The sequence below is a fragment of the Channa argus genome, chromosome 1, assembly GCF_033026475.1.
Source record: "Channa argus isolate prfri chromosome 1, Channa argus male v1.0, whole genome shotgun sequence".
Classification (NCBI taxonomy): domain Eukaryota; kingdom Metazoa; phylum Chordata; class Actinopteri; order Anabantiformes; family Channidae; genus Channa; species Channa argus.
In genome coordinates this window covers 3,252,924-3,273,742 of record NC_090197.1, presented here as the reverse complement: position 1 = coordinate 3,273,742, position 20,819 = coordinate 3,252,924, and the positions used below count along the sequence as shown (strand labels likewise).

At 40.0% G+C, this 20,819-nt stretch overlaps 2 protein-coding genes and 1 long non-coding RNA gene across 3 annotated transcripts; 1 reads left to right on the top strand and 2 right to left on the bottom strand.

The window, feature by feature from the left end:
* Positions 1-6,575: 6,575 nt before the first annotated feature.
* On the bottom strand, positions 6,576-7,805 carry LOC137100278 (uncharacterized). Its single transcript, XR_010910879.1, has 2 exons — positions 6,874-7,805; positions 6,576-6,623 (listed from the first exon to the last, which is right to left on the bottom strand). It is a non-coding gene; the product is annotated as an uncharacterized lncRNA (long non-coding RNA).
* A 1,629-nt stretch (positions 7,806-9,434) lies between these two features.
* On the bottom strand, positions 9,435-14,690 carry LOC137102289 (uncharacterized). Its single transcript, XM_067481634.1, has 4 exons — positions 14,340-14,690; positions 12,373-14,089; positions 10,884-10,928; positions 9,435-9,563 (listed from the first exon to the last, which is right to left on the bottom strand). The coding sequence occupies exons 2-4, from the start codon at positions 13,450-13,452 to the stop codon at positions 9,435-9,437; spliced, it is 1,254 nt and encodes a 417-aa protein (XP_067337735.1). The 5' UTR covers positions 13,453-14,089; positions 14,340-14,690.
* Positions 14,691-16,074: 1,384 nt separating this feature from the next.
* LOC137102284 (C-type lectin domain family 12 member B-like) lies at positions 16,075-20,018 on the top strand. The gene is made up of 7 exons (XM_067481619.1): positions 16,075-16,222; positions 16,846-16,962; positions 18,721-18,819; positions 18,965-19,042; positions 19,146-19,208; positions 19,497-19,639; positions 19,896-20,018. The coding sequence occupies exons 1-7, from the start codon at positions 16,075-16,077 to the stop codon at positions 20,016-20,018; spliced, it is 771 nt and encodes a 256-aa protein (XP_067337720.1).
* The last annotated feature ends 801 nt before the right edge of the window (positions 20,019-20,819 follow it).

Genomic DNA, 20,819 nt, shown 5'->3' with positions numbered 1-20,819 from the left:
CAATGTCTGTGTCACGCGCGTTAGCTCATGCGTGTAGCACGCGGCTCTGTCCCAGATTGTTTGGAGGATGAAAAGCGATCGCGTGGGCGTGTTAATGATGTTCGTGTCTCTCAACATCAGAGTGATTGACCCTTTTCATTAGTTACACTGTCTCCAAATGTAAAACACGTTGTGCTTCCTGTGCGCGCTGATCGGGCACGAAAGTCGAGAGGATTTTCACTCCTGATGACGCGTCTCACTCTGTGAGCTACAGGTCTGAAAGGCCACTCCGTCCGAGGCTGGATCCTCCTAACGATGTCTGGAGAACATGAAACAGGCTTGTGGTTCCACCCAGTCTCCTACTATGTGTCTTTGAGCAGAGACATTTTATTGTCTCTCCTTCCTGGTTCCACACTCTGTTGTCCCAGTAAACTATTTAAGGTTTGGTCTAGTTTCGGTTTTCTCGTCACCTTTGTCTTGGAGCTGGAACTCTGAGTGTAAGCTGAGCGCCACCTACAGACCCTATACTGTCATCATGTCATCCCGCGAGACAAGAGACGAACTCACTCGGCAGAGACACTTTCAGTGGCTCCATCTCTAGTTGTGTCTTCACTTGTAATTGACATTGTGTACTTCTAGCACCTCTGGAAATAAAACACACACAGCAGTGTTTGTGTTGTTCTTAGAGCCTGAACAGGTGAAACTAAAAGTAGTTTGTCAAACATGAAAAATGAAGCTGGCTCTGAGTATTATACAGTTTATGTATGTTTGGTCTGATGGTTGCAGTACAGTTACTGATCTTTAAAAAGAAACAATTATTTCCTGTTTAATTTCATGTTAGTTATTTTCAGTCTTGTTGTCACAGTTTTTTTATCTGCTTCAAATCTAAAAACTGGACAATACAGTGTCTTGAAGTTGAAGTAAAGAAAACCACAAACTGCAGCTACAAGTTATTTTTATCCCACAGTCTCATGAATAAAAATATGTGTCTATGGTTTTCTTGTTACTTCCTTGATGTTCTCTAAAGACAGATGGTTGGACATAAAACCCTGACAGCAACAGAAAAGTCGATTTTATTACTGTATTTACAGCTTCAATAGCAGCGTATGTAAAGTTCAGTCGTCACATATTTACACCAATCCAGATTTTTCCAAGGAGGTGAGATACAACAGTAAGGTGGAGGAAGGTGGAAGAGGTTGGGTGGAAAATGAGGTGGATATTTATGATAATCCAGACAGTAATGAAGAGGAGCAGACAGATTTTCAGCCACAGGAAGGAGGTAAGTGGGAAATCATTACTAATCAATAGAAGTAACATTTTTATTTATTTATTAGATCCTTAGAGTGACTAATGAACGTAACATGCAGGTCTCTGGACTGAGAGAAGAACCTGGAACACACGGAGGGAACACACACGTGAACGGGAAGAAGATGCAGACTCCACACAAAGGCAACAGCAGCAGGTGGATTCGAACAAGGGACTCATGTCACACCACTCTTCACGTCTCTACACTGACTTCCTGTAGCTGCTCACATCAGGTTCAAAGCTCTGTCTCTGGCCTACAGGGTGATCACCTCAACAGCTCCTGCTTACAACTTCCTCGTTCAGGTCTACAATGCTGCTACAGGCTCAGACTGCTGGGGGACCCACCCCCCAATGCAGTGAGCTCCTTTCCTCCTCTTGACCATCTCTCCTCTCCTCTCACCCCACAGTTGTCACCACTGTATGACTTTAACTCTGTGTGTTTTCTCCTGTAGTTGTCTTTGTCCTTCTGTCTCCCTCTCTCTGTCCCTTTCTGCAGGTGTCCCCGGCTTTGAAGCTGTGTGTCTTCCAGCGTGCAGCTACTGGTCCTACCAACCTGTCCGATGTTTTGTTGTTGCTTTTTGTTGCTCTGTTCTTTTCCCTCTTCACTTTCCACTCCACCCCAACCGGTCGAGGCAGATGGCCGTCCACCCTGAGCCTGGTTCTGCTGGAGGTTTCTTCCGTTAAAGGGAGTTTTTCCTCTCCACTGTTGCCTAGCGCTTGTTCAAGGGGGGATTGTTGGGTTCTCTTTATATATCTTTATAATGTTGACTTTATTCTGTAAAGTACCTTGAGATGACTTTGTTGTGAATTGCCGCTATATAAATAAAGTTGAATTGAACAAAATTATAATTTGTAATATTCAACATTTCTTACTAACCCTTATGTTGCGAACACATCCTCCTCCACTCTGAACATTAGAAGTTGATGCTGTTGTCATTTCCTCATTAAGAAAAATACACAGGTCTCACATCACATTTCCTGAGTCAGAGACACGTCTTCTTTGACGTTTTGCTCTGTGGTTATTTGCACTTTGTGATGAGACAGGAAGCAGCTTTGGACCAGTAGAATGATATTAATACATAAAGAGCTGCAAGTGAGTGAAAACCTTATATCTTAACATAAGGACGAGAAAATGTTTCAAAACTTTTCGTTTTTTTCAATTAGGTTTTTTAGTTCTAATGCATTGATCAGACAGAAACTGATGTATTTAAAGTGTCAGTGGTCGTGGTTTGTCCTGCTGCTACTTCCTTGATGCTCTCTGTTCAAAGCTGCCTGACTCAGACAGATACAGACAGTGAAGACTGGTCACAAAGAAGTTCACTTAGTTTTTAGCTCTTTAGTTCATCAACATGTCGACAGAAATTCAAACTGAGTCTGATCTGAGGGTCAAATATATCAGAGGAGAGAGAGAGAACATGGAGGTGGAGGTGATGGAGGATGAAGATCAGTGTGATGATGTTGGTAAGTGTAAATATGATGAATAGTAGAAAAGAGTGTGAGGAAGTTTCAGGTTCAAACAACTTCACTTTTCCTGCTGTTAAAAACAAAGATGGTGATTATTGTAGTAAAGTAGATTATTAGGTCACTTTGGTTCCACTGGAGTTTAAATCTCTTTGTTTTTCACAAGAAGCTGAACTTAAAGGGAAACAGCTTCATATGTTAAATGGCCGTTCAACGGCCATTTTGTTCACCTTCACACATGGCAGCAGGTCAGTAGGTCACTTTCAGGAGATATTAGATGTCACTGTGTCCTTCACTTTAGCTAAAAAAACTACACGTTTATGGTTAGAAACAAAAATGAGAAGGATGTGGACTGAGAAAAAGAGTTTGGGCTAAAATTATCAGCGGAGCAGGGGGGGCGGCTTCTGGGGCTTAAGCCTTTAATCATTTCTCTAAATGACTTCAGCTCTGTGTCTCATTTCCCTCAGTCCTTCTGAGCAAGCTGATAAAAAAAACCTGTGGCCGCGATCATCCATGATCCATTTTGTGTCCAAAGGGATTTGGGTTAGTAGCCTAAGTCCATCACAAACAGAACATTTGTTTAGTTGTGGAAAATGTGCAGCGCTCAACTTGGATCATATTGATCCTGCTGAATGACAAGTACAGAGACTTGTTCCAGTCAAAGAAAAGGACCCACAGTGTCCTGTATGTTGGCTTGGTCAGGGTGAGACAGGGTCTGAAAGCTGATGTTCAAGACAGTGTCACAGCAAACAGGACACAAACTGCTGTCTCTGGTTTCAAAGCCCTGTGTTTTGTTGCCTTCATATCCACCCCGACCTTCTCTACAAAGACTGACTACGGCCACTAGATGTCAGCATTTCCCCTCACATCTTGATCATAACAACTGTGCCATTAGGTAGTAGGTGACCTACTAAAGCATAACTGTGGCTGTGTCAATGACTGATAACCATGCATTCAATAGCATGAGAACACTGGAACACTGCTGTCAAGAAAGGGCCAACAATTCTGAAATAAATGTGTCTGTGGATTTTGTCTCTGTAGAACCACACAGTGAGAAGAAGCTTCCAGCTGGGAGAAACAGCAGTTTCAGAGTTTTTACAGTGTCTCTGGGAGTTCTGTATCTTCTGATTCTGGCTGGGATCATCACACGCTGTGAGGTTTTATTTTCTCCTAGATATGATGTTAGAAACATGTATCTTACAAATGAATGTTGTTGAACTTGTTAATCATTTAGTCCTGATCAGCTCTGGGCTCATCACACACAGTGTCCTAAAACCATAGGATTATTAAAGACTGTCCACAGCTGCTGGGCTGCTCTCCAAGCACCAACCATTTGTCAGCTTGTGAGTAGAATTCAAATCCAGTGGATTCCATCTTCTTAGTGGCTGTTCCATCAGTAAACAGGCTTTGAAAAACCCACAGACGACCAATCATTTCAAAGAAACACAGGATAAAGTCGTGACCACCTAAAGCTCGAGCTATTAGAACTTGGTTACTTTTCGTCTCCATCGAAGTGCTGCAGTGCTCAGATCTTGGTCCTCTTCTTTTTCCATCCATACTACATCCCTGGGTTCTATCATCCATAGAACTGTGGATTACTACAATAGTTCTATGTTGATACTGAATTTCTCAGTAAAATGTTCACAACACAACAACATGTTCACAGAACAACATCTACTTTGTGACGACAGCAGAAATAAAGTGATTTCTGGTTCTTTTTAAAGTCACAGCACTTGATGAAGTTGACATACAGACATTTGTGTTGGTTTGATTGGCTCTAGTCACGACTCCCTGAGTGAGTTTATCACAGCAGGTTAAAGAACAGTGGCTTCAACAAGTTACTAGTGTTATTAAGTGTGACAGTGACACTTTAACGTGCTCAGCAAGCTTCAATATGCTGTATTTAAAACACAATGATTTCATGGTTTTGATCTGTTTGGATTTGGTTTTTCCCTCCAGATATTTTAGTGACTTTGGAGAAAAATGATCTGGAGAAGAAACTCAACAACCTGAGTCACAGATACAATCAGTCTCAGCATCTCATCAAGCAGCTCCAGGGTAAAACTTCAGGTAATCAATCAATCATTACCAAATATCATTATACATATTATACATTCACTTTCATGTTACATTGAGACATGACAGGATTCATATTGTTATGTTGTTTTTACAGTTTTTATCAATTGCTTACACACGTTTTCAAAACTAAGTCTCCTTTTTTCAAAACTCTACACACAATTTTCCAAATTGCACACACAAAATGCAAAATGCCTCACATCTCCTTCAAAATGCCATAAACACTACAAGGTCAAGCACCAAACTAGGACAGGAGACATACTCAACAAGTAAGTACTGTTTGAAATGTGTTTGTTGGTTTCAGACAAAGCTGAGTTTCTGTCATTTTTCTTGAGTCTGCTGATTTAGTCCGTTTTTAATAGAGTTAAGAACTGTAGGTAGAAAGTTTTGCTCATCTGGTGAAGTGGATATTTGGTCTGTTGTTGGTGGTAGTTTCAGCTTAGTAATCACTGAGCGTTCACACCTTTGACCTAACAAAGACACACAAGTTAGGTTGGTTTCAATGAGGGGGCGGTTTCAGCTGTAGCCAATTTAGACCATATATAAGGCACCTGTTGGGCTGAAGCATCAGCCCTTGTGTTCAGGCCTCCTTGTGTATAGACAAGCGAGTCTACCGAGCGAGGACATTAGGTAGTTTATCTCTAACTTCTTTTACTTGTGTTTCTCTACTTTGCTTCACATTAACCCTTTCTACTCAGTAAAACAAAGAAAAGGCTTTACGATGTGTTTTCAGCAGATCCCTGTTCTCCTCCGCAGTCGCAGGACATGGCGTCGTACTAGAGGACAACATGTTTCTCACCTGCGCAATCTCACCCAGACCACTTTGTCACCAGCCTCTTTTTCTCTTGCCCTGTGGAACTGCCAGTCTGCAGTGAACAAGGCCGACTTCATTCCAGCTTTCGCTTTTGCTGCTTGCACTTACAGAAACCTGGATCATGCCACAGAACAAGGCCACCCCAGCTGCATTTTCTGCCAATTTCTCATTCTTGATTTAGGTGAAAATAATTAATGTTTTATTTTTTTCACAGCTTCTGGGCGACAGGAGAACCACATCCCACTATGTATTCATATGCAGCATACTGTGATCAACAAGGGAAATGGACATGAAGTGGATACAATGATAATGTTAGTAGAAACTGGATCTGTGAGAAGTAGATTTCCTGCTTCCTCTGATGACAGAGAGGTGTGTAGTATTGGGATGAAACTGTTTGTCAAACTCTGAAATGTTCTTCCTGATTCTCAGTCATCTCACATTTGTTGACTTGTTCATTCTGTGTCACATGTTCATGTTACTTGGTTTAGTTCACCTCAGAATGATGCTCACTTGATCAATTCTGCAGTAACAAAGTCTAATTCTGTTTGAATGCAGACGTGTGTCTTTAATGTGCAGATACAGTACAACATGAAAATCATTGAACGGAGGTAAATGAGAAAGTTCTGAGTCAAACATTGATGACAGGAATCAGAGTTTACGTCTTTAAACATGCCAGGAAATACATGACAAGGTTATGATTTCAGTCAACTACACTCACAAATGCAGGTTTTGGAAGAAAAGATCAATTCCAGCTCAGAGGCTGCAGCTCTGCGAAGATCTAAAACTAGATATGAGTTTGATGTTTGCAGAAATATGTTAGGCCTCATTTTCAGCCTCATATCTCCATCACCATCTCACAGGTCCTGGACTCTGGGGGAGGTTCCCCTTCAGACTCTGACATTGTTACTCCCATCCAGTTAATCACGGACACAAGGCGATCTCTTTTCACTGGCATTTATTTCCAAAGATGTTCATTATGCCGTGAGAACTAAATAAAGTTCAAATATAAATAAAACACACATATAAATTACAATCTTTCTTTGACATAAACAGAAAATAAAATACAACACAAATAGCTTAATAAACTTATTTCAAACTGTACAATATCACTTTATAAGGATTATTCTTAAATAAATATAGGTAAATAACAGTTGTTACGTTCCTTTACATGTCGTATCGCTAATTAAACCAAGTTGGTAACAGTCGGTACAATATAAACAATGACAAGATTCACGTACCTCATTGGCCGCATTAACATACGGGGAGAATATAACTTCAGCTTAACAAGTCTTGCTCTGTCTTAGACCTTGGAAACATTTTACAGCAACGTAACTTAAAACATTATCTTCAGCTGAACACGACAACTCGGCATCACACGTGTAACATAATGATGTCGCACTCAATAATAACCTGTCTTTACCTGGACTGGCGAACATTGGTTCCGCTTGGGAAACACTATACAAATGACTTAAGAACGAAAACAAATATTCTTAATCATATAAATTTCTCCTTTTCCGTACAAATTATATGTAATCGTACCTAAAACAATTATATAAACTTAAACATTATACCTGCTTCTAACAGCAGTTACACTCCCACCAATCACTGGTGATTTCTGTACTAATGTGCAAATATAAAATTCCATAACACAACTAAAAATAACATAACCCAATAAAGCTATATTACTCAGCTTCCATCAAAATCACAGTCTTATGAATAGGCCTCTCCAAATAAACTGGCTTGGTAAGTCGTTTTCCTTGCTCATCTAGTTCCTTGTCACTTAACAGCAACTGTAGCTTTCTCACACATCCATCTTTACTAGGATATACTGCTGTGACCTTAGCCAACTTCCATTCATTTCGAGATGCATTGTCGTCTTGCACAATCACTATGTCATTGATCTTTGCATTTCTATGGATTTTGTTCCATTTTTGTCTCTGTTGCTGGTTTAACAGATATTCTTTCTTCCATCTAGACCAAAATTCATTGGCCAAGTATTGTACCTTACGCCATCTTTTGCGAAGGTAAAGATCTTCTCTTACAAATTCTCCGGGTGGTGGCAAAACAATAGAAGATTTCATTGTCAGAAGGAGATTAGGTGTAAGAGGTTGTGGTCCTGCTGGATCGTTGAGTAAGTGTGCCGTTAAAGGTCTGCTGTTTATGATCGCCATAACCTTATATAGATAAGTTCGCAATGATGAACTATCCAGTTTGCGGGACGACTGATCTAGTATGGACATTAGCACATTTCTTATTGTCCTAATTTGCCTTTCCCAAGCTCCACCCATATGACTTGCAGCTGGAGTGTTCATGACAAATTCACAGCCTAGTTGTTTTAGGTATTCTTGGTCCATCTCCTTCACAGCTTCCAAGAACTGACGCCTTGCACCAACAAAGTTAGTACCCTGATCAGATCGAAGTTGTCGAACGTTTCCTCGTAGTGCAATGAAAGCACGAAGAGCATTAATAAAGACATCAGCCGTCATATCTTCAAGCAGCTCGATGTGTACTGCACGAGAACACAAACAAGTAAATAATAGACCATATCGCTTCAACTCCTTTCTTCCCTCCTTGACATAAAATGGCCCAAAACAGTCCATACCACAATAAGTAAAGGGAGGCGTTGTCTCCATCCGTTCAAGTGGCAAGTCTGCCATTTTTTGTGTTTCTGTAGGTCTTCTAAACCTTCTACACTTAACACACTTGTGAATGCAAGATGACACAGCATGACTGCCACCAAGGATCCAAATACCACTTGATCTTAGTTCGTTAAGTGTTATACCACGACCTTGGTGTTGCACTCGCTGATGATAATGCTCAATCAGCAACCTTGATATGTGACTAGTCTTTGGTAAAATCACTGGATGCTTGATGTGTGGGTGTAAATCAGCATACTCAAGACGACCTCCCACTCTGAGAATGCCGTTATCATCCAAGAAAGGATTCAGTCTGTAAAGCTTGCTACTCTTATCCTTTGATTTCATCTCACCTTTACTCTGCAAGTTTCTTAATTCCTCAGAGAAAAATGTACCTTGGACAATGCCTATGATGGAAAGTTCTGCATCCTTTCTCTCTTGTAAACTTGTGGCTTCATTGGTTTTTGATGTCAAGCCCTTAATCTGTTTGACACGTCTTATGAGTCTAGCAATAGCCTTGACTAGTTTGGTCCAGTTGGAGAACTTTAGAAACCTTTTATTCAGTGAATCTTCAATGGTCAAGGTCTTGTGTACATAAGTTTTACGAGCTTCTGGGTCTTCAACTGAAATATCTCCCACCTTGACATCTCTGCTGGGAAGTTCATCCAGCAGAAGAAAGGCTGGACCCGTAAACCAGTTGGATGTAGTGAGTTCTTTCGCTGTAAGACCTCTTGATGCATGATCCGCCGGATTGTCTTCAGAGGTTACATATCTCCATTGACTTGGATCTGTGCTCTGTTTGATACGCTGAATGCGATTTGCCACAAACACATGAAATCGTTTAGCATCATTGTTGACATATCCCAGGACAACCTTTGAGTCTGTCCAAAAGAACTCTTGGGCCTCTATCTCCAGCTCCTTTCTAAGCAGATCACTTGTACGGACTGCCACAACTGCTGCAGACAGCTCAAGTCTGGGTATTGTGGTAATCTTCAAGGGTGAAACCCTAGCCTTGCCCATAACTAAACAACAGTGGATTTGTCCTGAAGTGCTAATTGCTCTCAAATAAGTGCATTCACCATACCCTGTACTGCTTGCGTCTGAGAAATGATGTAATTCATACCTCTGAACTTCCTTAAAACTTTCTGGAATGTAACATCGACTTATTTTGACATCAGATAGGTTCTGCAGATCAAAAAGCCAGGATTCCCATCGTGGCTGAAGATCCTCAGAAAGTGGTTCATCCCATCCAATCTTGTCTTGACACATTTGTTGAAGTATTTGCTTTCCAACTAGAATGAAAGGTGCTACAAAGCCAAGTGGGTCAAAAATAGAGGCCACGGTCGATAAGACTCCCCTCCTAGAGAGTGGGCGTTCACTCACGATTACCCTGAATTGGAACTGATCTGAGGCAACACACCAGCTGACCCCTAGAGCTCTTTCAATCTGTGACTCTCCCAACATCAAATCTTGGTTCCGTACTGTTTCTGCACAATCTTCCTTGGGAATTGCTGCAAGCACCTCAAGGTGGTTAGAGATGAACTTGTGAATTCGTAACTTTCCAGTGTTACAAAGCTTCCTTGCTTCGTTCACTAACTGAATAGCTTCCTCATGTGTTGAAACACTTATTAGACCATCGTCGACATAGAAGTTCCTCTTAATGAAGCGGATGGATGCTTCACTGAAACTACCCTGTCCTTGAGCAGCGATGTACCTCAACCCATAATTTGCACATCCAGGTGAAGAGGCTGCCCCAAACAGGTGCACTCTCATACGATAGACTGATGGTTGAGATTGAAAGTCTCCATTATCCCACCAAAGAAATCTCAAGTAATCTTGATCCTCTGGTCTTACATGAAATTGGTGGAACATGCATTCAATATCACACATTATTGCTACAGGACCCACACGGAACCGACAAAGCACACCCACTAAGGTATTTGTCAGTTCTGGCCCAGTCAGCAGATGGTCATTCAATGACACTCCTTCAAACTTCGCTGAGCAGTCAAATACAACCCGTATCTTTCCCGGTTTCTGTGGGTGATATACCCCATGGTGAGGGATGTACCATGCAGGAGTATTATTGACTTCATCTTCTGGAACCTTCTCTGCTTCTTTGCGAGTTATTATTCCATTCATGAAGGTTGAGTAGTCCTTATGATATTGTTTGTCCCTTTCAAATCTTTTCCGCAAACATCTGAGACGATGATGGGCACACTTCTGATTATCTGGCATACTTGGCCTATTACCTTTGAATGGCAACGGCATTTCACAGCGACTATCTGCATTAATTTTTGTCCCTTTCTTCATTATTGATAGGAAATGCAGATCTTCTTGTGAAAGGTGAATTTCCTCTTCAGCTCTTTCAACGAAGTCGGATTCAAGTGCCCTTATCACTTGTGGTGGAGTGACTACTTCTTTGACTTGTGTGCGAAACATATATCTCACTTCATTTGTAAGATTATTAGGTGATTGCAACTGAGGTATCACTTGTTTCACAACCATCGTGTGGCTGCCTCCAATTGTATCGCCATAATCAATACAAGGGTTGACATGACCAATTATGCTCCAACCAAGGTCTGTTCTTTGAGCAAATGGTTCGTTGTCCTTACCTGCCACAACTTCTCTGGGTAGAAGTGCTTGTGAACAGTCATATCCTATAAGCAAGCCAACATCACAGTCTATTAAGGGTGCAATCTCTTCTGCAAGATGCTCCAAGTGAGGCCAAGCTCTTGCTGTCTTTTGTGTTGGAAAGTGACTTACATTAACAGGAATAAACTCTCTTGAATAAGTTGTTGGAAGAGGAATTTTCTTTGATGAATAAAACCCTCTAACTTGTAATCCATTCAATCGTTGACTTGGAATCACTGTATTTCTAGATGACAAAGTGGAGATTTTTAATTGTACAGGCTCTCTTTGTGTGTTGAGTGTTTCTGCCCTTTCTTTTAAGATGAATGTGGTGTCACTTTGGTTGTCCAGCAAGGCATAAACAAGAAGTTCATTCTCAGGGTCACTCGTGGTAGACAGCCACACTGGAACAACTGTGGATGTGTGAGTATTGCTCTCATCTTGGAACAATCTATTAGATATTGCTTCATTTGACATTTCGTCTTTCTGTAGAGATTGCATTACTTCTCCTGATCTTTCCTTTTCCTTCACGTTTTTCCTGTTGTCTGTTAGTTTCACCATTTGCTGTTCTTTCTTTCCATCCGTTGTGGTTCTGTCTTCATGTAGACATGTTGGGTGCTTCCTTTTACAAGTATCACAGATGCTTCTTCTCTCACAGACCTTTGAATGGTGTCCCGGTTTCAAACATCCAAAACACATTCTTTTCATTTTTACAAACTTGACTCGTTCTGTAATTGGCTTATCCTTGAATTTCCAACAAGTATGAATACTATGTGATGGCTTCTCACAAAATACACACCCTTTCGCTTCCAGAGTTTCCTCTGTGCTGTTTACCAGTACACGTGAACCCACAGTTCGAGGTTTTGCCATCCGTGGCTTCTCACCATCACCGGACTTCAGGGCGTGAAGGGACGTCACTGGATTACAAGCTATTTTAGCTTCTAATGTGAGAAAGTCAACGAACTGTTTGAAACTTGGGAATGTTTGGCTGATTTCTTCAATTTCTACAGCCTTTCTATTCCATCTGGCCACTAACCAATCTGGAAGCTTGTTTAGAATTCTTTGGTTTTCACCACAGTCATTAAGGATTTCAAGACCTTTGATTTGTGACATTGCCGTACAACAGCCACGAAGAAAATCCACGAACTCTCTTAATTCAAAACAATCCTTGTGTCCTATCTTTGGCCATAAAGCAAGTTTATCCCTAAAGGCCTTTGCGATCACAAAGGAGCTTCCATACCTTTCTTCTAGGATATTCCATGCAGCATGATAAGCTTGGTCTGTACCTAACAGAAAATAACTTTCAATAGCTTTCCTTGCAGGACCCCCTACATACTTGCGAAGGTAATAGACTTTCTCATTTACAGGAATGTTTTTCTTGTCTATCAACAATAGAAAGGACATCTTCCAGTCTGTGTATCTTAATGGATCTCCACTGAAAACAGAAGGTTCGGGTAATGGTAGGCGACTTACATTAATAGATTCCACTATTGCTTCGGCTAATGCTGCTGTGGTTTCTTCTTTATGGTTTATGGCAGGTTGAGGGATTGTAACAGGTTGAGTATGAGTGATGTGTTTTGGCATTGCAGAGTTGTGTGCTGGAGGTTCACTTGGGCTTAGAGCGGATTTGATCTCTGCAAAGTTATAATCATGGAGCAAACTTGTTATCTCTTCATCCGAGCTCGCTTCCTTCTCATAAACTTGCAAACGTGCCCTTGCCGCATTCATCCTCTTAACAGTCTCTAAGCGTTCTATCTGCCTGCGCTTCTCTTCTAAGGTCCTTTTTCTTGCAGCATCTTCTGTTTCAAGAATTTCAAGTGCTTGTTTCTCACACTCTATTTCTTCTAAGATTTTTAGAGTGGCTTGAGTGGCAGCTAACTCTGCTGCTGCCTCTTGTTTATTTGCTGAAGACAGGCTTGAATGTGTGGAACTTATACTTAACTTATTTATGGACCTCGAACCTTTAGAAGTTGCCCTGGACCTCTGGGAAACAACAGATGAAAATACAGAGCCAGTATCAGTCCAGTGAATTTGTTCCTTATGAGAACCCTCTCTCATTTCAAGACAGTTCCATGCATAGTCTAAGAGTCGCTTTGAAACTGCATCACAGGTGTCTGCTCTGCGCCGTGTCTCTCCATCAGGGACACTTTGTTGTCGCAAGTCATCATAAGTTTGTTTGACTTCTGTCAGAGCACAGTGAATCTTAGTCCTGAGGTCTAGTACAACGTCGGTGGAAGAAGATCCACCAAGCTCCCCTTTAGCTTGTTTGGCTAGAGCTTTCCATCTGTCATAAGTAATGGCAAAGCGATGTTGAAGCCTCCTAATTTTGCTGACATGCAGTTCTTGCCCCCGTGCAGTAAAGGTTCTGGTTCTTTGGCTTCTTCGTAATTCCTGTATAACAACAGCATCAGTTTCCCTTATAACATCATCATTGTCTGATGGATTTGGGCTTATATGCTCCTTATTGGAATCTTTAGACTGCTGTTGTGTCCTTTGGGCATAGCTTTCTTTATCTGAGCCCTTTTTGTTAGCTTCTTCTTCATGTTCGGCCATTGTATTATTGTCTGAGTTTATCTTAATATTTCCTAGTTTAATTATTGTTTATCTTAACAATGTACATTGTAGAAATAACTGAAGGGAACTAAACTATTCTGTTCAACCAACAATACCTTAATATAATCTACTCAGTACCAAACAACATACTATGATACATATGAATTAGTTTCAACTTACAAACTGAACCACTCATTTAAACACTTAAGAACAGTAAACAGTCTATAATATATGCTATTTACTCTTTCACGTTGCAACTTTCTTGATGATTGAGATTAAATGTGCTCATCAGCATTTTAAACTTAGAACATGTACATAACACTTTCTTTACAGTACTTATTGAGTCCTTTAACCATTTAATAACACTTAACTTGTTTTAAATGTTTCTTCTTATTGGCATGACTCTCTTCTGTTCCACCCTTTTTAGGTTATTGGTGTATGTACTGTCTTATCTGCTTGATGCTAGTGTGCGTTGAATCTTGCTTGCAGCTTCTTCTGCAGCAGGCGTTTATCGTCTCTTCACCTCATGTCGAGCAGACTGAGTTCTCACTGTTACTCCCATCCAGTTAATCACGGACACAAGGCGATCTCTTTTCACTGGCATTTATTTCCAAAGATGTTCATTATGCCGTGAGAACTAAATAAAGTTCAAATATAAATAAAACACACATATAAATTACAATCTTTCTTTGACATAAACAGAAAATAAAATACAACACAAATAGCTTAATAAACTTATTTCAAACTGTACAATATCACTTTATAAGGATTATTCTTAAATAAATATAGGTAAATAACAGTTGTTACGTTCCTTTACATGTCGTATCGCTAATTAAACCAAGTTGGTAACAGTCGGTACAATATAAACAATGACAAGATTCACGTACCTCATTGGCCGCATTAACATACGGGGAGAATATAACTTCAGCTTAACAAGTCTTGCTCTGTCTTAGACCTTGGAAACATTTTACAGCAACGTAACTTAAAACATTATCTTCAGCTGAACACGACAACTTGGCATCACACGTGTAACATAATGATGTCGCACTCAATAATAACCTGTCTTTACCTGGACTGGCGAACATTGGTTCCGCTTGGGAAACACTATACAAATGACTTAAGAACGAAAACAAATATTCTTAATCATATAAATTTCTCCTTTTCCGTACAAATTATATGTAATCGTACCTAAAACAATTATATAAACTTAAACATTATACCTGCTTCTAACAGCAGTTACAGACATCATTTATAGAAAAATGTTGATTTTCTTTTGGAGACCTTCATGCTACACCACGTTGCAAATTCTGATGCTTAGTGTTACTGTTCCAAATTTTAATTCTTATTAAAACCAGGTTAATTACCATGCTGTGAGATAATATTAATTTTATTTTAGTGTGACCTGCACCCTGTATCGAAAACATTTCAGAGCTCAAGCACCAGGATGTACAGACACAAGTCCTGTATTTACTGTATGTCAATTGTTGAGAGGGCCTGGTGGTTCAGCAAGGATTGGTTTGGGATGCAGATGGCAGCAGGATTGAATCCCACCCCACCAGACTTGGCCCCGCCCAGGCACCAAGGGCCACTTTGGATGAATGAGAACATTCATACTTTGTTACTGTTTATATTTACTACAATAATAAAAACTAACTCATGTTAATCTGAATTTTGGCTCATATGTAAGAGTTCAAACATCAATGAGGCTGAAGCCACTGATGGAGCAGCTCAGGATAATGAACTTGCAGTTTACTCCTTTACCAGGTGAGGGCACTAATCTTGAAAATAGAACATGAAAAACTTCCTAAATTCACTGTATGAAATTCTACTATTCTACTAAATTCAACTCCAGGCTCGTTTGGTGATTCAGATGAGTTCATCTACTGTGGAGCAAGAAGTTTATACCAATCTGTGGTTTTTAATTTTCATGTGTCTGTTGTACTTTTACACACTTTGTACTGATGGTTGCACTAATAGAAACATCGTCTGACCACAACCATTTTCATTGCAGCCTGCTCTGCATTAGTGACACTATGATGTTGTTAAGTCACTGACAGACTGACGATCTGACGCTTTGTTCCAGAGCAAAAAAACAGTTTATCATTTATATTGTTAAAAGTTTCCTTCATTAAAATGATTCTGTTCATCTGTTAGAAAGAATCATTTCCTGTTTTATTTATTTTCCTGTTAACCTGCTGGTGGGCAAGTGTGTGTGTGTGTGTGTGAGTGAGAGAGTGAGAGGTATCTGTTAACAAAACACTTAAAAGCTAATATTTTCTTTTTTGTCAGGTGATTTTACTTTATCTAAATAGATAAATCTAAAAACTGGACGACACAGTTTCCTGATTGGAGTAAATGAAACAACAAACTGCAGCTACAAGTTATTTTTATCCACCAGTCAAATGAATAAAAAGGTGTGAACACATTTGTTTTCTTGTTACTTCCTGAACCAGACAGAAGTTTGAACCCTGACAGCAGCATCAGTAAAGTAGATCATGTTACTGCATTTCTCTCTGCCACAGGTAGTAGTTTATACTACAGTAGAAGACTTTAAAGTTTTACTGCATCACAGTAACAGTCAGTGAAGTTCAGCTACTGTCCTTCTGTCTCAGTCGTCTCAAGATGTCTTCAGATATTTACACCAAGAAAGTGAGATACAACAGAAAGGTGGAGGAAGATGGAGGAGAGTGGGAGGAAAGAGAGGTGGATATCTACGAGAGTGCAGATGTTATCAGAGATGATGGCACTGATATTCAGTCACAGGAAGAAGGTAAATGATTGGACACAGGTGTAAATCTGCTTTGTTGCTCTGTTCTGTCCACACAGCATCTACTGCACATCTGTTCATCTTTTTGCTTTTCCTGAAATTTCTTCAATAAAGGTTTTTTGGACAATAACTTACTTTCTTATATGATTTGAGCATTTAAGACTAAAGGATGTCGATGCAAATCATCTCTTCAAATTTTATTTTGAACTATAAATAAAACTTCATTCAAGCTGAAGAAAAAAAGACATGTTCTGCTGACAAACTGCTGACTACATGTAAACTAACACAGGTTTCTGTAGAAAACTCATTTTCAGGGGTTTTGTTGCTGAATGTGTTCAGTTTTTGGCTTCAGTCCTACTGGTCACAGTTTAACGTTTATTCAGTTGTCTGATCTGTAGAAGCATCAGCTCTGGTAAAGAGTTTTACCACAGAGTGGAACAAACACACAACAGGAAGAAGTGAGAGGTGTAAAGTGACTGTTTAGAGACTCAGTAGTGAGTCAGTTGGACATTTTGAACAGATCCCACCACAACCACAGACCTGAACCAAGATGCTTGTGGGTAAACCACCATGATTAAAGCTGATGATCAATAACAACCAGCTTCCATGTTGTTCTGTCTCTGTAGGACCACAGACTCAGAATCATCCTCCAGTCCACAGAAAGTCTTTCAGAGGAGCTGCTCTGTGTCTAGCAGTGCTGTGTCTTCTGATGGCGGCTGGGATCATCGTCCTGTCCACAGTTCGTAAGATAAACTGCTCTGATTGTTTTTTATAGATTTGTACTGTATTGATCCTGACCAAGCTTAACATGCTCAAATACACAAAATTAAATATGAATATAAATAGTAATGAATAGTAATAGTCCAAGTTTTTACTAAGCCAATAAACCTGAGTTAGCTCAGTATAAGTGCACCATGATAAGACTAATAGAGGTCAGGGTTGTGCAGGAGGGCAACAAAGCCAATGAAACACAGTGCCACAGTCCAGGGGGAAACAACACAGTCAGCAGGGAGGTATTGCTGTCTGAGGTGGTGGTGGTGGGGATGTAGGGATGGTGAAGGGGTGGGAGTAGGTGAGCAGGAGGTGATGCAGTCCAACCTGTAATAGAACAGGTTGAAGTGGTCTGCTCTCTCCACGCACAAGTGGTTTGTACTGAGGCTGGAGAAAAACTCGATTATGATCAGATTTCCACAGTGGGTGAAGTAGGGTGGCACAGTAAGCCCCCTCACATTTAGCCTAAATGAAATCAATAATTCTGTTCTTTCATCAGAAGATTGAATCATGTCAATTGGACCTCTGGACTAAAGTGGCTAGGAAACTCTGTTATATCCTCCAAAGTAGCCTTTGTCCCACCATGGCCTGAATAGTCTCGTTAAGGTGGGAGGTGGGAAAAGGGTGGAGTCATCAAGATGCAATGATGGGGTATAGGTCTGACTGAGTGCAAACATCCCCAGCTGGACTCAAACCTGGGATGCTTTAACTTTACATGGCATGTGCTCTAATATAACTAACCTCCAAGTCATGGGGAGTGATGTAATCCAATTCATGACTTTTGTAATCGATCGCACCACCAGCTGTAATCATTCAACAATCCAGACATTCGTTTAGAGCTATACGTTTTATAATGTATATATTTTATAGGTAAATTATTGTCCACATACCTGTGAAACTGTGACATTTAACACATCACATTTCCTGTCAAACACCTCTCGTCTTTATTTAGTTTGATCTGACACAGGAAGGCAGCTTTTCACACATAATTATATGCAGGCACACACAGTTCTGCTAATGAAGGAAAAACATTTAAAGACATGTCAGCATGATCTGTGTTTCCCAATATCTTAAATAAATGGTCATTCAATTAAATGTACCACACAAAAATAAAGATTTATATCAAACACTAATGTATTTAAAGTGTCAGTGGTTGTGGTTTGTTCTGCTGCTACTTCCTTGATGCTCTCTGTTCAAAGCTGCCTGACTCAGACAGAAACAGACAGTGAAGACTGGTCACAAAGAAGTTCACTTCGTTTTTAGCTCTTTAGTTCATCAACATGTCGACAGAAATTCAAACTGAGTCTGATCTGAGGGTGAAATATATCAGAGGAGAGAGAGAGAACATGGAGGTGGAGATGATGGAGGATGGAGATCAGGACAATAACTTTGGGTCACACACACACACACACAAAACACCAAAGAGGACAGAGAGACAAAAACAAACCTAAAGAATAACTACACAAATAATAACCCAGGTCAGAACAGCACAGTCCAGTGTTTCACAGTGAATGAGGAGGATTCAGACCAGTGGATTCCATCTTCTTAGTGGCTGTTACATCAGTAAACAGGCTTTGAAAAACCCATTCAATATATATGAATATACTTTGTCCAAAAGTGAGAAATTAGAGGGCAGTTTCCACATCATATGAATGAATGTGCCAGGAACCTTCATGAGACACAAAGTGTTTTAATTCATGGTTTTGTTTGGATTTGGTTTTTCCCTCCAGATATTTTAGTGACTTTGGAGAAAAATGATCTGGAGAAGAAACTCAACAACCTGAGTCACAGATACAATCAGTCACAGCATCTCATCAAGCAGCTCCAGGGTAAAACTTCAGGATCCAACTTCACAATGTTTCCATGTTCTCATAGTGTTTTTCTATTGTTCTAATACAAAGACAGCAGTCAACAATACTCAGTTACAGAGACTCATTGTTTCTTTGCTTATGTGTTTCTCATCATTTCATTCAGTCACCAAAGAAAAAGAGCTTCAATCCAGGATTGACAACCTGACCAAAAGCTACAATGAGCTCCAGGACAAAATGTCAGGTAAGATTTTGAAATAATTACCAAATATCATTATACACAAGATTCACCTTCATGTTACGTTGAGACATGACAGGATTCATATTGTTGTAATGTTGTTTTTAAGACACGTCAGTCACCAACAGTCAGTTACAGGATGAAATAAAGCAGCTGAAAGACAAAATTCAAGGTGAGAAAAGTTTAAAAACTAAAACCAGGATTAAAGTAATTTCCATGATATGACTTAAATGTGCCTTTATGTTCAGTTAGAGTTGTTTCATGTTGTTGAACATTTTTCTATGTGGATATTTCTGTTGCAGGTCATCACTTAAAAATCTGAGTTTTAACTTTCTAAACTGAAGCTGAAAGACAAAAGCAGCAGATTAAGATCTTATTTTACACAGTGACACTACAGATCATCATCATTCTGATAGTGAATGACATGAAATCTGTCTTTAAACATTTGTTTGACATTAAGGGAAGTTGTGTCCTGAAAGATGGAAGAGATTTGGATGCAGTTGTTACTTTAAATCCACTGAGAAGAAAAGTTGGTATCAGAACAGAAAAGACTGTGAGAACAGAGGATCAGATCTGGTGATTATCAAGAGCAAAGAGGAACAAGTGTGTGTGTGTGTGTGTGTGTGTGTGTGTGTGTGTGTGTGTGTGTGTGTGTGTGTGTGTGTGTGTGTGTGTGTGTGTGTGTGTGTGTGTGTGTGTGTGTGTGTGTGTGTGTGTGTGATCTTTGATGGATCTGTTCCTTGAGCTTCTCACCTGCTGTCAGTCTGGATCCTCATTTATTTATTTTCCTGCTCAGAATTTGTCTAAATGTCTTTACAACTGAAACACAATTAAGTGTTTGTCTCTTGTCATTTATTAGAAAATGGTCAGTGAGCTCAGTAAGAATGCAGAATCCTGGATTGGTCTGTGGACAGAACAGCAACACTCAGGGGGAACGAATCAATGGAAATGGTTGGACGGATCAACACTGAGACAAGAGTGAGACAGATTTTGTTTCTACTACATTTTCATTAATGTCATTGGTAAAAATTAACACCTGTGTTAAAAGATAATAACTTATCATATCATATCAGTTTTAGTTTAAAATTTTTAATGAAATGACAGAAATCTTTGTTTGAATGATCAACTCCTGTACAAACCTCTGTAACACATCAACCTCTAGTTCCCTGAAACAAGGTGCAGCCTGAATGCAGGCCACAGCTCACAGGGTGAAGGAGTTATGGACATATCCAACAATCTTTTCTGCAATTTCAGTGATAGTTGGAGCATGAAGGGTGCAGCCAGGCCCTACGTGGTGACAGGTGGAATACATCAGTGTTAGCAGGAATGCAGTATGAGCATGATGCTAATAGAAATCTCCATAAATATGCTTACAGAGATCAACACACCCATGATGCAGCTCGAGACTCACTGTGAGGACAGTTGTATTACTCCATAGAATTATAGCTTCAGAATCTGGGAATAGAATCTTTCCTGTTGCAGGTTTAGAACATTTAGTTACTGCACCTGGATACAGGGTGATTCTGTGACTGTCTACACACCAATTATACTGCATCTAGCTACAACAGGGGGTCTGAGTAGGTTTGATCTCAAATGCTGAGTTAATCCAAAATTGTTGTGCAGCATCTAATCAGCATAAACACGTGAAGCTGCACCTGTTCTCCCTCAACAACAGAATGAAGTTCTGCCAAAGAAAAACTGCATAACAGCTGCATTTGAATGAACGCTGGCATTGCACTTGCAGGAAAAGAGACCAAATCATTTTCCTCAGAGACAAAGCTGA